Source organism: Crassostrea angulata, chromosome 3 (genome assembly GCF_025612915.1).
Source record: "Crassostrea angulata isolate pt1a10 chromosome 3, ASM2561291v2, whole genome shotgun sequence".
In the NCBI taxonomy this organism is placed as follows: Eukaryota; Metazoa; Mollusca; class Bivalvia; order Ostreida; family Ostreidae; genus Magallana; species Magallana angulata.
The window spans coordinates 51,259,654-51,279,385 of NC_069113.1; the positions used below are offsets into that span (position 1 = coordinate 51,259,654).

General features: G+C 33.8%; 3 protein-coding genes across 3 annotated transcripts in view; 1 reads left to right on the forward strand and 2 right to left on the reverse strand.

Annotated features, from left to right (window-relative positions):
• Nucleotides 1-15,433, reverse strand: part of LOC128178755 (uncharacterized) — a 28,540-nt gene extending 13,107 nt beyond the window's left edge. The window contains exons 1-18 of the mRNA XM_052846071.1: nucleotides 15,355-15,433; nucleotides 14,130-14,403; nucleotides 13,787-13,869; nucleotides 13,275-13,527; nucleotides 13,095-13,177; nucleotides 12,782-12,857; nucleotides 12,300-12,430; nucleotides 11,628-11,763; nucleotides 11,169-11,228; nucleotides 10,998-11,041; nucleotides 10,314-10,397; nucleotides 9,604-9,664; nucleotides 9,452-9,494; nucleotides 9,247-9,365; nucleotides 8,919-8,989; nucleotides 1,890-2,109; nucleotides 631-1,437; nucleotides 294-419 (exon numbers count right to left, since the gene is read on the reverse strand). Coding sequence (XP_052702031.1) covers nucleotides 294-419; nucleotides 631-1,437; nucleotides 1,890-2,109; nucleotides 8,919-8,989; nucleotides 9,247-9,365; nucleotides 9,452-9,494; nucleotides 9,604-9,664; nucleotides 10,314-10,397; nucleotides 10,998-11,041; nucleotides 11,169-11,228; nucleotides 11,628-11,763; nucleotides 12,300-12,430; nucleotides 12,782-12,857; nucleotides 13,095-13,177; nucleotides 13,275-13,527; nucleotides 13,787-13,869; nucleotides 14,130-14,375 — 2,643 coding nt within the window. The 5' untranslated portion in view covers nucleotides 14,376-14,403; nucleotides 15,355-15,433. The remainder of the gene's footprint in view (nucleotides 1-293; nucleotides 420-630; nucleotides 1,438-1,889; nucleotides 2,110-8,918; nucleotides 8,990-9,246; nucleotides 9,366-9,451; nucleotides 9,495-9,603; nucleotides 9,665-10,313; nucleotides 10,398-10,997; nucleotides 11,042-11,168; nucleotides 11,229-11,627; nucleotides 11,764-12,299; nucleotides 12,431-12,781; nucleotides 12,858-13,094; nucleotides 13,178-13,274; nucleotides 13,528-13,786; nucleotides 13,870-14,129; nucleotides 14,404-15,354) is intronic.
• On the forward strand, nucleotides 2,554-4,492 carry LOC128178753 (periaxin-like). The gene is made up of 2 exons (XM_052846069.1): nucleotides 2,554-3,001; nucleotides 3,117-4,492. Exon 2 carries the CDS (start codon nucleotides 3,147-3,149, stop codon nucleotides 3,852-3,854), a length of 708 nt encoding a protein of 235 aa, XP_052702029.1. The 5' UTR covers nucleotides 2,554-3,001; nucleotides 3,117-3,146; the 3' UTR covers nucleotides 3,855-4,492.
• A 1,916-nt stretch (nucleotides 15,434-17,349) lies between the features above and the next one.
• The window catches only part of LOC128176281 (AT-rich interactive domain-containing protein 4B-like), a 13,011-nt gene continuing 10,628 nt past the window's right edge, over nucleotides 17,350-19,732 (reverse strand). Inside the window, exons 24-25 of the mRNA XM_052842504.1 lie at nucleotides 19,628-19,732; nucleotides 17,350-19,439 (exon numbers count right to left, since the gene is read on the reverse strand). The exon at nucleotides 19,628-19,732 is cut by the window's right edge and continues 48 nt beyond it. Of these exons, the coding sequence (XP_052698464.1) occupies nucleotides 19,390-19,439; nucleotides 19,628-19,732 (155 nt within the window). The 3' untranslated portion in view covers nucleotides 17,350-19,389. The remainder of the gene's footprint in view (nucleotides 19,440-19,627) is intronic.

A 19,732-nucleotide genomic window follows, 5' to 3' on the forward strand; every position in this document is an offset into this window, starting at 1 on the left:
ATATATTAGCATTATTAGTTCTCAAAATAATCAAAAAGTAACAAAAATAGTAGGTCAGCAGCTGTTAATTTTAAATCCAGTCTATAACCATCTAATGTAACAAATCATGGTATCTGTATAATAATTGTGTGCCAAAATTGTAGGTGTTAAATGCTGATATACAGGTATCATATCAAAAGGTGTCAAATTCTAACTGTATCCAGCACCAAAACAATATCAATGGCACATACCACACAACATGAAACTATCTCTCATGTGCTGACCTGTCAATCATTTTACACAGACCCTGTTACCTGTTCATGTGACAGTCGCTGCTGCTCAGGTACTGGCCCAGCTGGGGGAGGGGGTTTTGTGGAGGGTTGCTGGGGAGGTCCCAACTTCTGAGGTCCGGGTTGATAGCCCTGCTGTGGATGAGGTGCCTGATAATTCAAATTTAATTGTCACGGTGACTTCATCTTGATTTTTTTGTTATTAATGTGTTCATAAAGTCAAAAGTAAAACTGAATGAAAAATACACGCACAGCTGGAATTTATTTTAAGGACTGTAACAAATATTGTCATGTTTTGAAGGCTTTTTTTCAAACAGTCAGACTAAAACATGACAGAATATCATAAACAATGAGAACTCACCCCCTCGTGATGAGGCATGGGTTGCTTGTTGAATCCTTGCATTCCTGGATGGCGATTAGGACCTTGTCCATTGTCAATTTGATTATGTCTGAAATTTTCAGGATGACGCGTAGGGCTTCTTCCCCCATGGGGCATTCCAGGAGGCATGTGGTTATATTTGGCAGGTGGGAAGGACAAGTCTTGTTCACGTGATCTATCGGGATCAAACGAATCGTTTGGACCTCTGCGGTCCAGAGTGTCATTAGGCTGCCTTCTGTCAAAGGAATCATTATGACCTCTACGGTCAAAACTGTCATTTGGTCCTCTTCTGTCAAAAGAATCATTTCCTCTTCTGTCAAAGGAATCGTTCCCTCTTCTATCAAATGAATCGTTACCCCTAAAGTCCTCAGAGCGAGGATCATGTGCCATCATATGCCCTTCTCTGTACCCTGGGGGAGGAGGCCCTCTATGATCCCGAGGATCCCGTTGGTAATCCCTGGGGTCTCTCTGATAATCCCGTGGGTCACGCTGTCCTCTGGGGTCTCTAGGATCCCTCCTGTGATCGGGGGGAGGATATCGGGGATCCTGTCGATATTCTCCTGGATACTGGTCAAAGTTTGGGTCTCCCCGCCCATTTGTGGGGTAGCCTGGGGGAATCCTGTCCTGGTTGGGTGACCGGTCATGCTGGCCCTCAGGGACAGGGTACATGGAATCAGGGACATACTTCCTCCTCTGTGGGGGACTGCTTTGCCGTAAGGAGTTTGATCTGGCTACTGAAATCCCACCATGATATCCATTTAACTGGGAAGAACTTCCTCTTATGATTGTCTACAACAGATATCAGTTCTTTATCATTTTCTGTTCTTATGACATGTACCAGATAATAATGAAAATTTTGTATCTTACAGAAAATCATCTTTTCTCAAATACATTTGAAAAGAGTCTTCATGTTAAATTTACTTGAATGATTTTTAAGAGGTTTCAGGTTTTCTTTATAAATATTGATTATCTTCACTGACAAGATGCAGTAATCAAATACAAGGTATATCAACTAATAACCCGCAAAATCACTTAATTTGGTTCACCTAAAAACTGCTAGTACATGACAAAATTAAAATCTCTTTATTATCCATTTAAATCTTTGTATTGATCTAAATCAAACATGCTAGTAAAATTATATCATCTTGGAAGGAAATAAGAGATGATGAATTTTGAGGGGTACCTTTTATACATTTTGCCGTCTTTTGAGGAAATAAGAGAAAGTTAATATTAAGGGGTACCTTGAGGGGTTGGATGTCCATGTCAGTGATGGTGGAGGGGTCCACCACGGGCTTCCTCCATTCTGTCTGTTGGTCAGGGATGATGATCCCCATCCACTGAGGGGGCAGGCCCACATATTTCCCATGCTCAGGGTCAAACCCTGTGTGGACACGATGTTCAAAGTTCAGAGGTTTTGAAATTTCAGGTCTCTTTTTGTTTTTCTTGAACATGGTAAAGTATCTGTAAAGATAATCCAACATTGTGGTGAGAATGAACACACTGGAACTTTTGTTGTTCGTGATCACTTAACACCTTCAGAGTCAAATATTGCAAATGATGGCTGCAAACATTGAATTTTTTCTAGCTACACTTTACTGCTAGGCTGATAAGCCTCTTAAAAAACATGCAACAAAATAAACACTCAGGTAACAAGGAGGGGAGTTATGATACGACACACATCCCTTGTTTCCTCATAAAGCTTATCAACAAAAAACACAGGCAGGGAAAATAATTACCAGGGTACTCAGGGGCCAAACACAACAAGCTCACACTCTGGATTCTCATTAACTGATAGGAAAACATTATTCTTTCCCTCTGGTTTAACATTCATCTGTCCGCACTCAACAAGCATGAAGTTTTTTCTCTCTTCATAACAGCAGCTGAATCCATACTGACTGAATCAGTACTGACAATTACTACTCCTGGACTGTTATCTACTCTCAATGACATACAGGGAATGCTATTGTTCTGTTCACTGTCTCCACCATTAAAATTTAATCATACATGCTGTGTGCCAAATTAGAATTAGCTTTCACTGTAAAACAGTAACTATATATTTGCATGAGTAATGAAACAACAATAATGTTCTAACATGAAACAGATCATAGAATGATGATTCCAGCTGTGTTAGGTTTTCCCATGTGCAGAGTTCACGTGTTTTGACTGAGATATATATATATTTTTGTTCACTTGTCTGCCATTCTTCCCATCAGCTGCTACGTACATCACTCATTCCTGTTTTGCACCAAATCATCCTGTCTGTTCCAGGATCTGGTCAAGTTCAGTTCCCTTAATACGACAAAAAATGCCAGAGGCAGATACTGCAGCAACCAAACGACAAAAAATGCCAGAGGTAGATACTGCAGCAACAAAAAAAAGCCAGAGGCAGATAATACTGCAGCAACCAAACAACACAGAATTGCTTAGGTATAGATACTGCAGCAACCAAATGACAAAAAATGCCAGAGGTAGATACTGCAGCAACCAAATGACAAAGAATGCCAGAGGTAGATACTGCAGCAACCAAACAACACAGAATGCCAGAGGCAGATACTGCAGCAACCAAACGACACAGAATGCCAGAGGTAGATACTGCAGCAACCAAAAGACAAAAAATGCCAGAGGCAGATACTGCAGCAACCAAAAGACAAAGAATGCCAGAGGTAGATACTGCAGCAACCAAAAGACAAAAAATGCCAGAGGCAGATACTGCAGCAACCAAACGACACAGAATGCCAGAGGCAGATACTGCAGCAACCAAACGACACAGAATGCCAGAGGTAGATACTGCAGCAACCAAAAGACAAAAAATGCCAGAGGCAGATACTGCAGCAACCAAAAGACAAAGAATGCCAGAGGTAGATACTGCAGCAACCAAAAGACAAAAAATGCCAGAGGCAGATACTGCAGCAACCAAACGACACAGAATGCCAGAGGCAGATACTGCAGCAACCAAACGACACAGAATGCCAGAGGTAGATACTGCAGCAACCAAAAGACAAAAAATGCCAGAGGCAGATACTGCAGCAACCAAAAGACAAAGAATGCCAGAGGTAGATACTGCAGCAACCAAAAGACAAAAAATGCCAGAGGCAGATACTGCAGCAACCAAACGACACAGAATGCCAGAGGCAGATACTGCAGCAACAAAAAAAGGCAGATACTGCAGCAACCAAATTACAAAGAATGGCAGATGTAAATACTGAAGCAACCAATTGCAAATGTCATCAGAGATTCCCACAATACAGACATTGAGAATGTACTGCACTCTATTATCCTGGCAAATAAATCTGCTCGTCAAAATCAGACAGACAAAAAATTCCCATAAATCACCGTGGTACTTACTACACAACAAAGCTGACATTCCTGCAATATTGTTTTACAACAATTTCTAAAATGAGGGAAATTTTTTAATGACAATTAACTTTCACAATCACCAGAATAGTTAGCCCACGAATGAAAAAGATTTGCTTACAACTCTGACTGTGAGAGTTTAAAAAGCTCTGACTAACAGGTAATTTCCATAATCCCATTATGTTCAAAGTCAAAACATGGCCATGAATCTGATAAGCTCCAAACAAATTGTGTTCATTAAACATGTTAGAGGTAAAATTACTTGAGACCAACTTAAATACTTCAAATGAAGAATGAATCTTCCGTAGAGAAACCATCTATTTAATATCAAAATTATAACAATGAAGCAATGTGATAAATATATAAGCAGTTTCATTTCAAAGACTATGTAAACCATATAGCTGATATAAATTCCATGCAAATTCATTTTTACTAATGAAATCTAACAATTAAATATTTAAATGTTTTTATATAATTCAAAACAATAAGAGTATTACCTCTGCATCTTGGAAAGTTTAGATATCCCAATATAAACATGTGAAGAAACAGACTCTTTAAAATCCATTAATGACTCTAGATCTCAACTGCCAACATGATTTAGTCATTACCAGCTAAAGCATTTACTCATGTTTTTTCTTGTGTTCCAAGCCCAATTGCTTATTCTAGTGCAAACTGTGTTAATTCTTGTTTAAGAAACTTCATCCGCCAGATATTTAGAAAGTTTAAAACTCCAAAATGTCAGGACATTTGTTTCTGTAAACTTTGGGATGAAATCTCTGCCAAGCTTTAAATTATTGACTAACCAATATGAAGTGTAATTAATCAAGTGATCCAAAATTTGAAAACAAGTTTGCAGGCTATTAATTTGAAATTGTATCCGTATTAGAAAAAAAAATGAATGAACGCAATGGAGGGTAATGTTTCCATAAATTATTCAAAAATTTCAAAATTCTTAATTGTATCAGTTTCCATACACAACCTACTTAAAATTGGATTACCGTAATTATGATATGCAAAGTATACCAATGCAATAGATCTCATAAAATAATGGTCTAGTTTATATAGTGTGACTGTGTATTAATTTGTACCTATAAATTTTTAATTGTACACATCGAATGAAACCTTTCAAGACTTGATTGAGGACAAATTCAAAGAGATACATGGCTTCATCTACCGGTACTACATATTATGAAAAATTTAAGCCAGGTCTTAATTCATAGGTTTTATTCTTTGACAATACTTATTAAAGAAAACTAATTGAAAGATAACAGTATTGTTCATCAATTAGCTAATATACACATGTACACTGTACATCTGTATTGTGGTTGATTTGATAACATTGTTAATAATATGAGATATACGTATATATGGTTGTACCTTGTACAATACATATCATAAACCATTGAAGTTTCAAATTACTCCATACTGTAGCTGTTTATTTATTAAATTACACTTTAATAATGATGTGAAGATATGCAGGTACAAAATACATTGCTACCTATTTGAAAACAAAATTGAAATTAAGGATGTACTTTTTAAAAATCACGTCAATTTTTATCTCAATTTCCTTAAATTCCACCTATTATCCTGAGTTTAATCTTGAGGCAAGTTGAGGGGGTTGTAAACCCATTTTATTGCTGAATTATTGTACCAGCAGGGAAACACTCCTAGCTTGTTCCACAATTGCTAACCACATAATGTTCCTATATTTCAATGTCCCTCAATCATGATGATAAACTCAAGATATACAATATCATTTAATTCCCATGCTGTGAGTCATTCCATACCAAAAAATACTGCTGTTATATGGCTAAAAAAATTATGGAAATATCTCTAGAAGTCATTTCATTAATAATCAACTGCATACGTGCCTTTTATATACAAAAACTTTCAAATGAGTTGCATATAAATATTAATAAAATATCTAATAATAAATTCTTGGAATGTGTAGTGAAACGCTCAACTTACAATTACGTACAAAGTTTGAAATTGATGCACTTTTTCACCCGTCTTAATCCACGGGATGGCCGAACATTCCTAACTGGACAGGCGATCACACATGTGCCTTGTAACAAATAGATCACCTATCTCCTCAATCCTAAGGTTAGGATGTTGCATAAATAGTTCCGCATGAGTAATTTCCAGATGTACCAGTGGCATCACCGGGCTCTAACATACGGTACTGTAATTACTGGTACACGCTCACCTGTAGATTCAGGTGCTAATCAAGGTAAACGGTGTCTTATCTATTATCGCTAAGATTCCGCCATTGTAAAGGCACATTGATTAAATCAGAAATATAAGATATAATGATTGGAATGATCGTTGGCGTGATGTGAGTCAATTTAAAGACCTGGTCACGAAATGTTTGACATTTTTGGCATTTTACACACCCTTTCCCATCATTAACAACTTGACCGAGTTCTCCAGGAGCCTGTATCGTGCAATTTATAATTTGGGGGATATATGTGGCAATAAAAACAATCAAAAATTACTGTAAAGTTATCCAGAAACTTACCTTTTTAGCAAAATGTTCTATATTATTTACATTTTCTCAAGCCATTCTCGCCATTTTGAGTTACATACGGGGCATCTGTTTTACCTGTCCACTAGGTGGCGGTGTAGATAAGTATTTGACAAGACCGCGAAAATTTAAACTTCATCGTGATAAACACGGAAGAATGTGAAACAGCTCGCATACAGCATATTTTCATTTACACATATCGGTTTATAAAACGCATAAACTGAGATCAAAATAGCAACAATTTGTAAAACATTACAACAAAAATAAATGAAAGAGACATATTTTTAAAAAAAAATATCATTTTCAAGTGTAGACATAGAGAATGCTTTTTGTCTCAAGGACTCTACAGAACTGATTTATGTACCAGTACCCTTGTATAGCAATACATAATGTGAGGAACTGATTGCCAGCACCTGATACCTCAATTTAGTTGCACACCTCTTGTTTATAAGGATCTAGAGAGGCGCCGCGGAGAGGGTATGATTGACCCCCCCCCCTTGCAAAATTTAAATTATTTTATATTTACTTAGTAAAATTACTGAAAAAAGACCTCAGACCCCCTGGCAATAGATATATCTAGGTTCCACTTCATAAATTTTCTGGATCTGTGCATGCATCTTACTGAAGATTCATTCATGAGCCTGGGTTTAAATCCCCGTCTAGTCCTTAGCCATAATATTTTCTCCCTTCCCATACATAACCTCTAAAACTGACAGGACTACCGGTAATTTCTGCTAGGGGCTCAACAACCTGTGATGTTCAACTTCCAGTGCGAGGATCATTTATGGTCAGATCCTATCACCAGCTTCACATGCAAATATTATAGTTCAGTTGGTTAGAACACCTGATTAGAGATTCAGGAACAGGAGTTTGAATCCTTATTTGGTCTATCATGTTTTCTCCCATTTGGTTATCAGCTTAAGATTAGATCAATTGTACAATATTTGTAACCATTACAGTTTTCCACTTTCAAAGACTATTAAAAATGAGTCAATAATATCCATTAAACAACAATTTATTTTTTAAATATGCATGTTTGTATCAATGTCCAAGAACCAATCTGTGTATTTCTGTTTAATAGATATACTGACAAGTATTATTTTTCTTTCAACAGAGTCAACATTTATCGATGTTGTCGACTCTTCCTTTTCTTCTTTTGTTTTGAGCGAATTTTCTTCTGAAAGACAGCACTGCTTTTTACATTACTGGGCCTAGTGTGAAATTTCTGCTTTTTCTCTCGCTTGTCATCCCTTCGCTGAGGTCTCTTCATATCTTTTTTCACCTGAGATCTGGTTAAGGATAATATTCCCCATTATCCACACATACAGTAAAACACTTTTCATGCATTTAATCAGTGATAAACTTGTTCACAGCAACATTGTTTCATGTCAATATGATACGGTAGATGAGATACCAGGTACCGGTAATACTGTGGTTTCATCAATATTCGTTGAATACCAATTTTCGTGGAGTTCGTTGTTAAGTTGATCCACGAAATTAAATGTTCATTGAAGTTCAATTTCAACTAACATTTTGTATTGATAGGATCATTAGCCACGAAATTATGTATCCTTGAAACTGTGGTTTTTTTGAAAATCCACGAAAATTGATACCCACGAAATTAATGAAACCATAGTATTTATTTTAAGTTGTGTTATAATACAATAGACATTAGCTCTGAGGAGCTATTTTCCAACTTCATAATACCATTACATGTAAATACAAATTATACAATTTCAATCTTACACTAGTGACTACGGTACTAAAAACATAAATACAAACGCAAAACAAGGAAGCTTAAAGACAGTAAATACCACAATAATTCTGACATCCTGGATTAAACCTGTTTAGAAAATTTAGCTACAAACACAAGTTTCCATACCAATTTTGTTTGAATTAATTAAGAGAAGTAATATTTCCAAATGACTCTTGGGGAGAATATCTAAGCATCTTTTAATAATGTTAACAATTACATGAAGTATTCAAATGTCTGTTCTTATTGAAAAAAGTTCATGACAATGAGACTCTTGTGATTCCTTTTTATAGCAAGTTTATAGCAACAAAAATAAAAGTTGGTTTATATGAATAATCATCAAACAATAATGAAATTATAAGTATCATTTGAGATGCCGGGATCCAGAAAATTTTTCCAGGGGGGGGGGGGGGGGGGGGGGGGGGGGGTCCGATGGTTATTTGAGTTTCCCAGGGGGGTCCAACGTATATTTTTGTTAATTTTATAATGTAATTTAAAGAAATTTGAATTTTGCAGAGGGGTCCGGACCCCCCTAGCCCCCCCTTCTAGATCCGCGCATGTTTGAAATGATCTAAAAAATGTGTGATCACAATAACAAAGGATATTTTCTTTTCTTTTTGGGGATTTTCCAGGCAATACTCTACACGAGCTTTACGTCCCGACAATTCTGTGCCTTTTAGTTTCATTGCCAGACCCACAGAATCCTTTGACTGAAAGAAAAAACACCTTAATGTTGTACAAACATAAACGTACAAAAATAAAATTCACATTAATTCTATGCTATTAAATTTGTTATATAGTATGTCACCTTTCCTTTGTACTGAAAACAAGATGATATCATAACTGGTTTTGACATTTACAAGTGTTTACAAATAATCAGTTCACAGGCTTTAAGTTGCATGCTGCTTTTCACTTGGAAATTTGATATTTAATGAGGTAATTGGCTGAAATGTTTATAATATTTTACCTTAAATGTTACATAACAGATTCCCTTTCCAACTCCTGACTTGCTGTCTCGAATGACTCGAACATTTCTGATTTTTCCACAACTTTCAAAATGACTTCTCACATCCTCTTCCTTTATATCTTTAATACAATATACATTATTTATTTTCAACTTTTGAAATAATGTCTATGATTAAATCAGCAGAGAAAAGGGAGGGTTTTTTTACCTAAAGGAAGATTTCCAACAAAAATTGAGCGCTTGAAGTCTGTCTACAAACAAAGGCGAAAAGAACAAGTATTATGTATTATCCTGGAAAGTCTGATTTTACGCAAATGTTTCATCCAGATTATTCCATTGATTTCCCATGGCAGGACTTACCTTTGGATCATGATTGGACATATCTACACGTATGTGAAAGCTCTTAACGAGTTTTCCATTCCTGTAAAGCAGAAATTTTACAAAATTTGTGTCAATCAACTCACAAACAAAACTTTATTTTAACAATCAAAATGGGCCAAAGATATAAATTTATGCCACATATTTTGACGATTTTTAATAAAAATACAAAATACCTGTGAAATAAGTGCAATTAAAATTGATGAAAGGGATATTAATTCCAAAAATATCTTCATTGACACTTTATCATTATTCACTCAGAAATATTCACAAGAACAAAAACAGATTTCTTATGGAGATTTATAACAGGAAATGTTTACATGTTTTCTCTATTTAGAAGTCACTCGGAATCCCCTGCACAATTTTTCAACGTGATCATCCGAGTCTGTTGCAATACAAAATTCTCGTAGACATCACTTTTTTAGCAGTGTATTGAAACCTGACAAGCTAGAGGGGGTGTTTCAAAAGAGAAATCTAAGGATTTTTTCATACTATTAAACGGACATAATTTGATTCCTGAGGTACCGTATTTATAAATTTTGGCATAAATATCTTGGGACAGACTACTGTACAGTTCTGTATAACATATGCTTTTCAGTAAAAAGAAGGTATTGGGTTGTTTGGAAGACTCTGGAATATACTATTTCTTTCACAAATATTGAAACGCTGAATGAACCCTCTTGGCCACTCACATCTTGAGTGCTTTCTGAGCACTCTCCTCCTCCTTGAAGCAGACATAAGCACAGATGTTGTCTCTCTCAGGATGAAAGTCCTTCCTACAGAGATCAAAACAAAGTCATTATCTATACATATCATATCACAATTCTGGTATGAACACTGTTGATATTCTTTTTCAAAAAATAAGAACTGTAAACATACTTTAAGAAATATAATCACATGTGAGAAAATTTTGTGAGGTTTCCAAGATTGTTCTTGTAACGAACATTTCTCACAGCGAAGTAGTTCTTAAATTAAATTTGTATATGTCAAAGTTTATCTTGATAGACTTACAAAAATAAGTCACAGCAAACCAGTTGATCACTGGCCAATCACATATAGCAGTTAGTTTACAGTGGCACTTCAATGTACATGTAAGTAGTACTACATATATACTACATGAATATGTATACTGTAACACAGAAATATTCGTTGAGGATTTAATTTCTTTATTTTCGTTGGCAGTAAAAATCAACGAAATTGAATCCATAGCAAATTTTAAACCCAAGGATTAATAAATACTGAGTTGATACACGATACATTTTAGATATTATGATATGACGAAATTAAATGCCAACAAAATTTTATTTGGTTTAAAAACAACAAAATTTTGACCCAACGAAAATATGTGCTATTACAGTAGGTAAACAAATACTCACAGGATGACAGCAGCTCGTTTAGGTAACTTTGTATCTGATCTCGGCTGTTTAAAAAAGAAATTAAATTGTATGACATAAAAATACCACTACAATATTTCTAGTTATTGTTTATATTTAGCCTCTTTTATCTGTAAAAAACAACTGAAAGAGAAACATTAAACATTTACATACCACACATCGAAGTCTGACAGTCTCAATGGATCCAAACTTCCTAAACAACTTGTGAAGTTCCTGAAGAAGAATAATAAAGACCATGACTGTAGCTGATGTATCAAACTTATACTTTTTCATCTATTTACCATATGTAACAAAATGCACACCATAGTTAATAGTCGATTTATTATTTGGGTTCATGCTAGGTCTTCATACATATGTGTATTCATAGTGACGTTTTTATTTAATGTTAAAGGAGCATGTTCACAATTTTTTTAAAAAATGCTATTTTTCCCATTTTTTTTATGTTAACAATATTTAACTAAGGCATTTCCAATGGTCCAAACTATCAATATCAAGTTATAAACGAGATACAAAGCTCACAAGTCTTTGTTACATAACAAAGCTGGTGACTATGCCCTTTAATACTTTGATTAAACAATTTCTACGGCTTGTATGACATTTAAATGAACTCACTTTTTTATCTGTATTTACTGGCAAGTTACCAACAAATACTGTCTTGCAGTCTTTACTTGTATCACGCTTGCTTTTTATTCCCTTCGGCTTTTCCTCTTCTTCATCAAGATCTCGCTTTTTTGTCTTCTTCTTTTGTCTGTTTTGAATTCAATCATATTTTTCTTTAGTTTATGAGTGCATGAAGTTAAAATATGTAAAATAAAATGATAAAATATATTTATAGGCTTTTTCATATATTGTCAAATCTTATTTTTGCATCACAAGAAATACATGTACCACATGGATCTAAAATGAACAAAAAAGAAAGAAATCTTGTAAGATGCATTAAGATGGTATGAGCACCCCCATGTTGTGACATGTTATTTATCGAAATGAACAATAAACTCAAACGTGATTTTAAAAATAGTTTTCCCCCAAAACTGTCACCTTATAGCATAGCGCAGTGGTTTAGAGGTTACTCTATAAATCTGAAAGTCATGAGTTTGAATTCCGCTGGGGATTTTAAGATGTGTATCTTTGCAAAAAAAAAATTTTTAAGTATTTTTTGGTTAAATATTGTGAAATCTGAAAATTCTAAACTGAAGAAAGTACTCTACTTATAATGTTCTTTAGTCCATGTTAATATCAACAAATGTCCCATACCACCTAATCTTTATCAATACATGTACTTACTTTTCCATCAAGAGTGACTCGTGAACTATTCCTGGAGGAGGACAGAAACCGGCCATTTTATCAACACGTTTATCCTCTCCTTCACTTTCATCATCATCCATGTCTTCTTCTGCTTGTGTTTTGGCCATCTCCTTCAAATGAATTACAGAGGTATGATTACTGTTTGGTCTGAAAATGTTCCAATGTTATTTTTATATATGATAAGGCTAAACTAATCTACATAATGTTGACTAAATCCTGTGATTTTTAGCTATCTGTGTTCCAGACCATGACAAATTTTCAAACAATAAGTACTTATGTATGTACACGGTCAACCTCAAGCTACCTTTCTGTCAGACATTAAAATTCACACAGACTTTTTTAATACATAATTCTGTACATAAAGTTAACCACTGTGAAAATCCAATGTATTTAAAAATCTCTGTAGCATTAACAAGTTTATTATGATAACAGTCAATAATTCATCTTTTAATTGTTTAAACCTTTGAATTTTTCACTGTCTCTTGGACATCATTACTTGGACTAGAGTTCTCTTTATTTTTCTTCTTCTTTGATTTTCTAAAAACATAAAAACAATTATCACACTTTCTTAAAATATGCAAGATATAAGACACCTATAATATCAATAATTGATTGAATTCTATTTAACAAATACCTATTAATGGGGGGTTTACATGTATACATTCCAATTTCTCAGAAAATAGAGTTAAGATTGAGAACTAACAAAGTTTAAAAAAAAAATGTGACATCTGAATGCCAAAGATTCAAAGATTAATGTATTCAACTTGATCTTACTTTTTGGAGCCTTTTGTTATATTCCTTGCACTTCCAATTGTCTCCTCAGACAATGTTGATGCTGCATCAAATCTTTCTTGGTTCTAAAAAAGGCATGTGCATATATAAAGTTTAAATCTTTGTTAAGTCTTGCATCTCTTTATCATTAAAATTTACGAATAACTTTTTAAAAATTCTCACCTGTGTCGATGTGACTTTGTCTCCAAATAATGCTGCAAGTTTTTGTTTTTCTGATGCCGTGGCTGTATCTGACAAGTTCAGCTTTTTGGTCATCAACTTTGCTAATTTTGCACTGTCTGATTTGGGTGATTTCCTCTTCCTCTTGTTAGACAAGGTGGCCAATTTAATATCACCTTGGTTTTGTACTGTCACTGACGCTATAGCTTCAGCTTTGGGACATGAATTCTCCTTATTTTTCTTCTTTTTTGATTTCCTATATTAAAGCATAATAGTAATACAAATCTCATTTACATCAAACATTTTTTTAAAAAGATTGTCATATTATAAATGTATGCTTTGTTCTCATAATTTAAATTTTTTTGGGGCTATTTTGCTTCAGCTGTTGATCAACTAAAAGGGTTATGACTTTCCATCTATCTTTAAAAAAATGATAATTACAGCATTCCTAAAAGTTCATGTTAATGTATTACTGAAAAGAAATAACTTTAACTCAAAAAAAGACAAAATTTTACTTTTGATTAGAAACCCCTTGTAAGTTTCCTTCAGATCCTCTTGTCTCTGATGCTGACACGGTTTCACCAATTCCTTTTTGATTCTATGAAGAAGATGGTAAAATACATATAATTTATAAATATTAATAATACATGTAACAGGTGTAGAAATATTTGAGTTCTGACAAGTTCATTTATTTGCTGAGATCACATCACACATGGTATAAAGTACAATGATAAACATACATCTAAGTACTGCGATTAAAACAAAACAGCAAAATATACACATTGTACAAGTAGTGAAAAATAATTGAAATAACAAGTTGTAAATCTATTTGTTATTATTAGAAATGATTAAAAGCACCTGTGTTTCTGGTTTGGATGATGACAATGTGACTTTAGCTCCAAACAGTGCGGCAAGTTTTCCTTTTTCTGATTTAGACGTTGATCTTTTAGCTGTTTTACTTGTATCTGACAAATTCAACTTTTTGTCGATAAGCTTTGCTAATTTTTTACTCTCTAGTTTGGATATTTTCCTTTTTTTCTTGTTAGACAAGTCTGAAGTTATATCACCCTTAGTTGACATCTTATGCTTTTTTCTTGATACCATTATGTCGGTTGAAGGTGTTGTTTGTGACCTATTTTAGAAACAAAGAGATATAACTTCAGACATCGATTATACATTTACTTGTCATAGTATGAAGATGATTTACATGTTATAGATATATACAGCCACATCAAATCATGGAATATAATCAGGTCCAGTACAATCACTAGATTTAGCTACGTAGCTTGATTTACCTACATAGCTTTATTTACCTACCCTGAAGTAGGTTTATTTAGCTACCTTTATGCAATATCATATTTTTGTAAAACAGACGAAAAGTCGCAAGTGACTGTCAATCTGTATTTGTACTGTGTAGTTTTATAAAAGCAACCCAGAGCAAAAATAGTTAAAAACCGCTGCATTTGAGCAGTTTTAAGAAAACATGCATTTCTATTGTTTGATTTAACTGTATGACACCTTGTGTGCAAATAGGCATGGATGAATGTGATTGCTTCATATTGTGCTAAATTATTACCAATCAATCATTATGTTAACCAGTACTGATCTTCTTTGTTATCCCATTTAGAAAATAGCTGTTTGGTAACATATAAACAGTTATACATATCCCCAAACTTTTAAAACTTAGACTGCATTTGCGCAAAAAGAGCAACAGTTTTGAGAGTCATTTTTTTTATGAATTGCTTTCAGATCAGTTCAAAGTTGAAAATTACTGCACCTTATCGCGACTTTTAGTACAATTGCCCATTTAAGACAAAAGTAAAATTGAGTAGCTAAATAAACCTGCTTCAGGTAGGTAAACAAAGCTATGTAGGTAAATCAAGCTACGTAGCTAAATCTAGTGATTGTACTGGGCCTGATAATAATATAAATAAATTCTACATATAAAATGTATACTATTTACTGAACATAAACAGGTGATTAAAAGTGCTTTAAAGAACGCTGACTTCAGTCAGATTATTATTACCAGCAACATACATAAACATATCAATAACAACATTAAATAAAATGCCTGTTTAGATACCTCTGAAACTTCAGGCTTTGCAAATCCAATTTCAACGTGCACTTGTTTATTTCCGGTTCAAAGAGTTGAAGTAACTCGTTCATTTAATATTCGTATTTTTTTTAAAATTGTTTCATCACATTCCTTTCAAACTATCACCTTTATGATTGTTTTTTTTTTTTCACTTTAGATAACGTTTTTATAATGAAACAGTTATAGCCTTTTGATATCGGTAAACACATAGTTTTATAGACCTGATGAAGGTACACGTATATACTCTCATCTGGCCTATAAATGTATTGACCTCATCAAAAGGCTATAATCATGATAATAGTATAATGTTGGAAGTGATTATTAAAATAGGGATAGTTTAAATTAGTAATAGATGCGTTAAGTATTTTATCGATAAAGGATTGCAGACTATTTTGATTTCATAATGTACAATTAACTTTTTGGTATTTATAAACAAACTTTTTGACAACCTAAGACAAAAAGTTTTATGGACCTTGCAAACTCGGTTGATATCACTTTCTGTGTCTTGGTCAATATCACTTGACATGGGTTCATATTATATAAATAGTGCCTGTTTGGGAGGGTAACAGTTGAAATTGACACCCCGAGAAAACCATTGTCAACCGACGCAAAGCGGAGGTTGACAATGGTTTTCGAGGGGTGTCAATTTCAACTGTTATCCTCCCAAACAGGCACTATTTATTTTGTTATACTGAATGTCTTTTTTAAAATTTTTAAGAAAATTATACTGCTTTTATATAGGAATAACGTGAATTCTACAGCGAACCGTACGCGCATAATTTTCGCGCATGTAACATTTTTTAATGTTACCCGTTGCCAAGTGCGTTGCTAACACTGAGGGTAATAGAAAATATTATTAATTAACTGCGTCTTAACCAATCAGATTTCAGTATTTAACATGAAAGTATAATAAAACCATATATCGACCTACAAGGAAGTCCATAATTGTATACTGTTTTATTCAGCAGTATATTCTCACTATGTAACTCTATAAAGAATAGATTTATTTTATAAATTTGTGTTAATTCCGTGTAACCCCAGCCCCCCCTTTGAACAAATATATTGCCCTCCTCTTCACTTGGGGCAATATATCGACGTACCTCAGGGGTTAATATAATCAATGTTGCCCTCATCTGTATATTCTAATTTTAAATACATTGTATTTTTTCTTTCCCACGTCATTTACATAACAGCAATGGGTTAGAGCTTTATCTTTCGATCCATAAATCATGGGTTCGAATACAACTGGGACTTTTATAATTTTCAAATTTTTAACCTTTCCAAAAAATTTTAAAACATTTGTAACCTTTGAAAATTCTAAACCGGTGAAAGTATTTCGATTATGATGTACTTTATTTTTATTAATATCGAAAGGGGTCCCTTACCACCTCAAATAATCTTTAGGCAAATAGGGCAAGAATATGCAGGTACATATATACAGTACATAAATTGTAGAAAGAGCACACAAAGACTGCTTTGTATACTGATAATTGCCGTGTACTTGAACTGCAATTACTGTATATCTTGAACTGCAATTACTGTATATTCAGATATGTTCTAATGTTATATTTCACACTTCTCAATGGCAGTTACTATAAACGTATTATATTTGGCGGAAAGTAGTTTTTGAACAAGTTCATGTGGATTTGATTTAGCGTATTCCCGTATGTTCCTTCATTTACATGTGTGCTATCTTCGCTAGCCAAGGGTTTTCCGTCCACTTTGCTCCCATAAACGTTTAAGGGGAGCGTAGTGGACCGAAAACCCTTGGCTAGCGAAGATGCATGTGTTCATGACATTTAGTGATGTACTTGATTTAGCGGAAGTCGCATTATGCCAAAAACGCTAATTAGAATACACAGCCAAATGCAATGCGTTTACAGAATCTCTCACTGTTGAATACAATAAGGTATTTTTATTGTCCAGAGAACAGCATTTGCAATAAGATCAGTCTGTTGCTTGATAAAGAAAATTAAAATAAAGTATTGCTTTCTACAGTTTATTGATGAGTAATAAATAAGAGAAAATAAACTGTACATAAAACTATTCTAACAGACATTGCTGTATTTTCTCATATTCTTATATTGCCAAAGGCAATTTTTGCAAACACAGTCTCAAACATTCTAGACAAGATTTTTTATTAAAGATAATTAGGTACATCCTAAGAGTACCCTCATACTTAAGAGGACTACATTTTTAACATACATGTCCTGTGTAGATTATGCTATCTTTTTTTTGCAAATTAAATTTCATCAAATCAAATCCCATTTGACCTGAGTCATGATCATCATTATCATCGCACACTTCTGTGTAATAAATAATGCGTATCACATGTCGCTGACTGACCAGCACATACAACCTTCAACTGATTGTAACAATAACAGTTCTAGATTTGTCTTAAAAATCTTCAACATTTCTTTCTTGGAATGCACCTCAACACAGTAACAGTCTATAAATAATGTACAATACATAGGGAGACCATTTCATGTATGTTAAAAAAACATATACCATCATAAAAAATAAATCATATGATAATATCAAGACATAACTGAATTGTTCAAGAAAAGCACTTTTTTTTCTCATAAAATACTTTACATTGTTATTGTCATTGCATTGAAATGAAAAAGGACATGTTAATAAAAGATCATCATTATTAGATACTGCCAATCATCTTGCATATGCCTATTGACCTTGGGCAGCCTTATTGAACTTTTCTTGGTCTTGAATATATTCATTTATACTTGTTTTGAAAACAAGGCTGTTTTATGGTAACATGCTGTAAATGTTTTAATTTTTTAAATGTTAGCACTCACACTATTGGTAATATCATGTGGGAGCCGATCAGAACATGACAAGAATTGTTCATGAAATATAGAAAGTTCAATGGGTTTGGCCTATTGTCAGTAAGCATATGCAAGAATGATGGAAGGAGAAATAGAGTTGTGTGACCAATCGGATGGATTCCACAGAGACCCAATTAATAACAATAATAAAAGTACTAGTAAGACATGCATCAAATTGCTCGAAATAACATTCATTAAAATATATTTAAATTAAGTATAGATACCTCGTCCAGTATCAGAATTGTAGGTCATAAGTAAGACTGTTTTGCACAGTACTATTGTACTATTCAAAATACACCTAGAATTGCACATTTCCCATACGGTCAAGAATTCAATTTGCGATATTAGTAAAATATGTGTTGATGTGATTATTTATAAACTAAACCAATTTTTGTAGGTTTTCCTTTGGCTAAATTGAAACACTGCAATCAGGATACAATGTACTTCTTCAATGGAACCAATGGGGGAAAAAATATACCTACATCATAAAATCTGCTCAATAATTGTGTCACCATCAAAGAGGTGTTAACAATGATAATAAAATCTACCATGTCTATTAATAACTTGGCAGTGTTAAAGAAGCAATAACCTTATATTGTGTAAATCATTGACACTACTTTGTCGGTCTGGCCATATGGACTTTATACCTACATATATATACAGGTACGGGTAAACATATATTGACTGCTGCCTTCACACTGACCATTCTAAAAGATACACTTACTCTGCATACCCACATTGTATAAATGTATGCAGTATTTGTGCCAGAATCAATCAACTAAAAATCCTAAATTATGCCATGCAATATATTAGGAATCACCATTTTAAATAATAATCTTATCTTACTCACAGGTTAAAGAGACCAAAAAAAATCACACTCTTTGTACATAAATATTATATGTAAACAAGCATCATTTTCAGCATTTACAAAAAAGTAATAAAATATAATGTATGTACAAATCAAGATCAATGTTTCAAGGTGTCAGTGTACACAGTAGAAGGATTTATAAAACATACAGCTTGGCTGTTGGGAGAAATATATATACGGTAAACCTGTTATTTGGGGAGATTCAGCTATGTGTGTTTTTTGTTGAACACGTTGTAACAATGAAATATTGAACTGGAGTTTCACTCGGCCACATGTAATGAAGACAATGATTGGATGGCGTGTCCGTTATTGTCACCGAGCTGTCTCTCCCTCAGGAGTTCCACTGGATGAGTTCTGAGCACCTGCAACAAGATCAGGTATCAGTATATTACTGCTCTCATTCAAACACCCACTCATCACATACAAGTATAAGTAAAAGTATTTCTTAATCTAAAGCATTTCAAAAAGCCATGTTAAGAACAATGATAACTATATCAGGCCTGCTTTCATTCTTCTTTACTTCTTACTAAAAACCAATGTTAATGCTCACTGTCTCTGTCTCTATCTCTCCGTTTAGCACGTTTTCTTCTTCTGTCTATACATGCCACCTCCGATTTGAGATTCATGTAAATTTTGCGTATTTCTTGGATTTTCT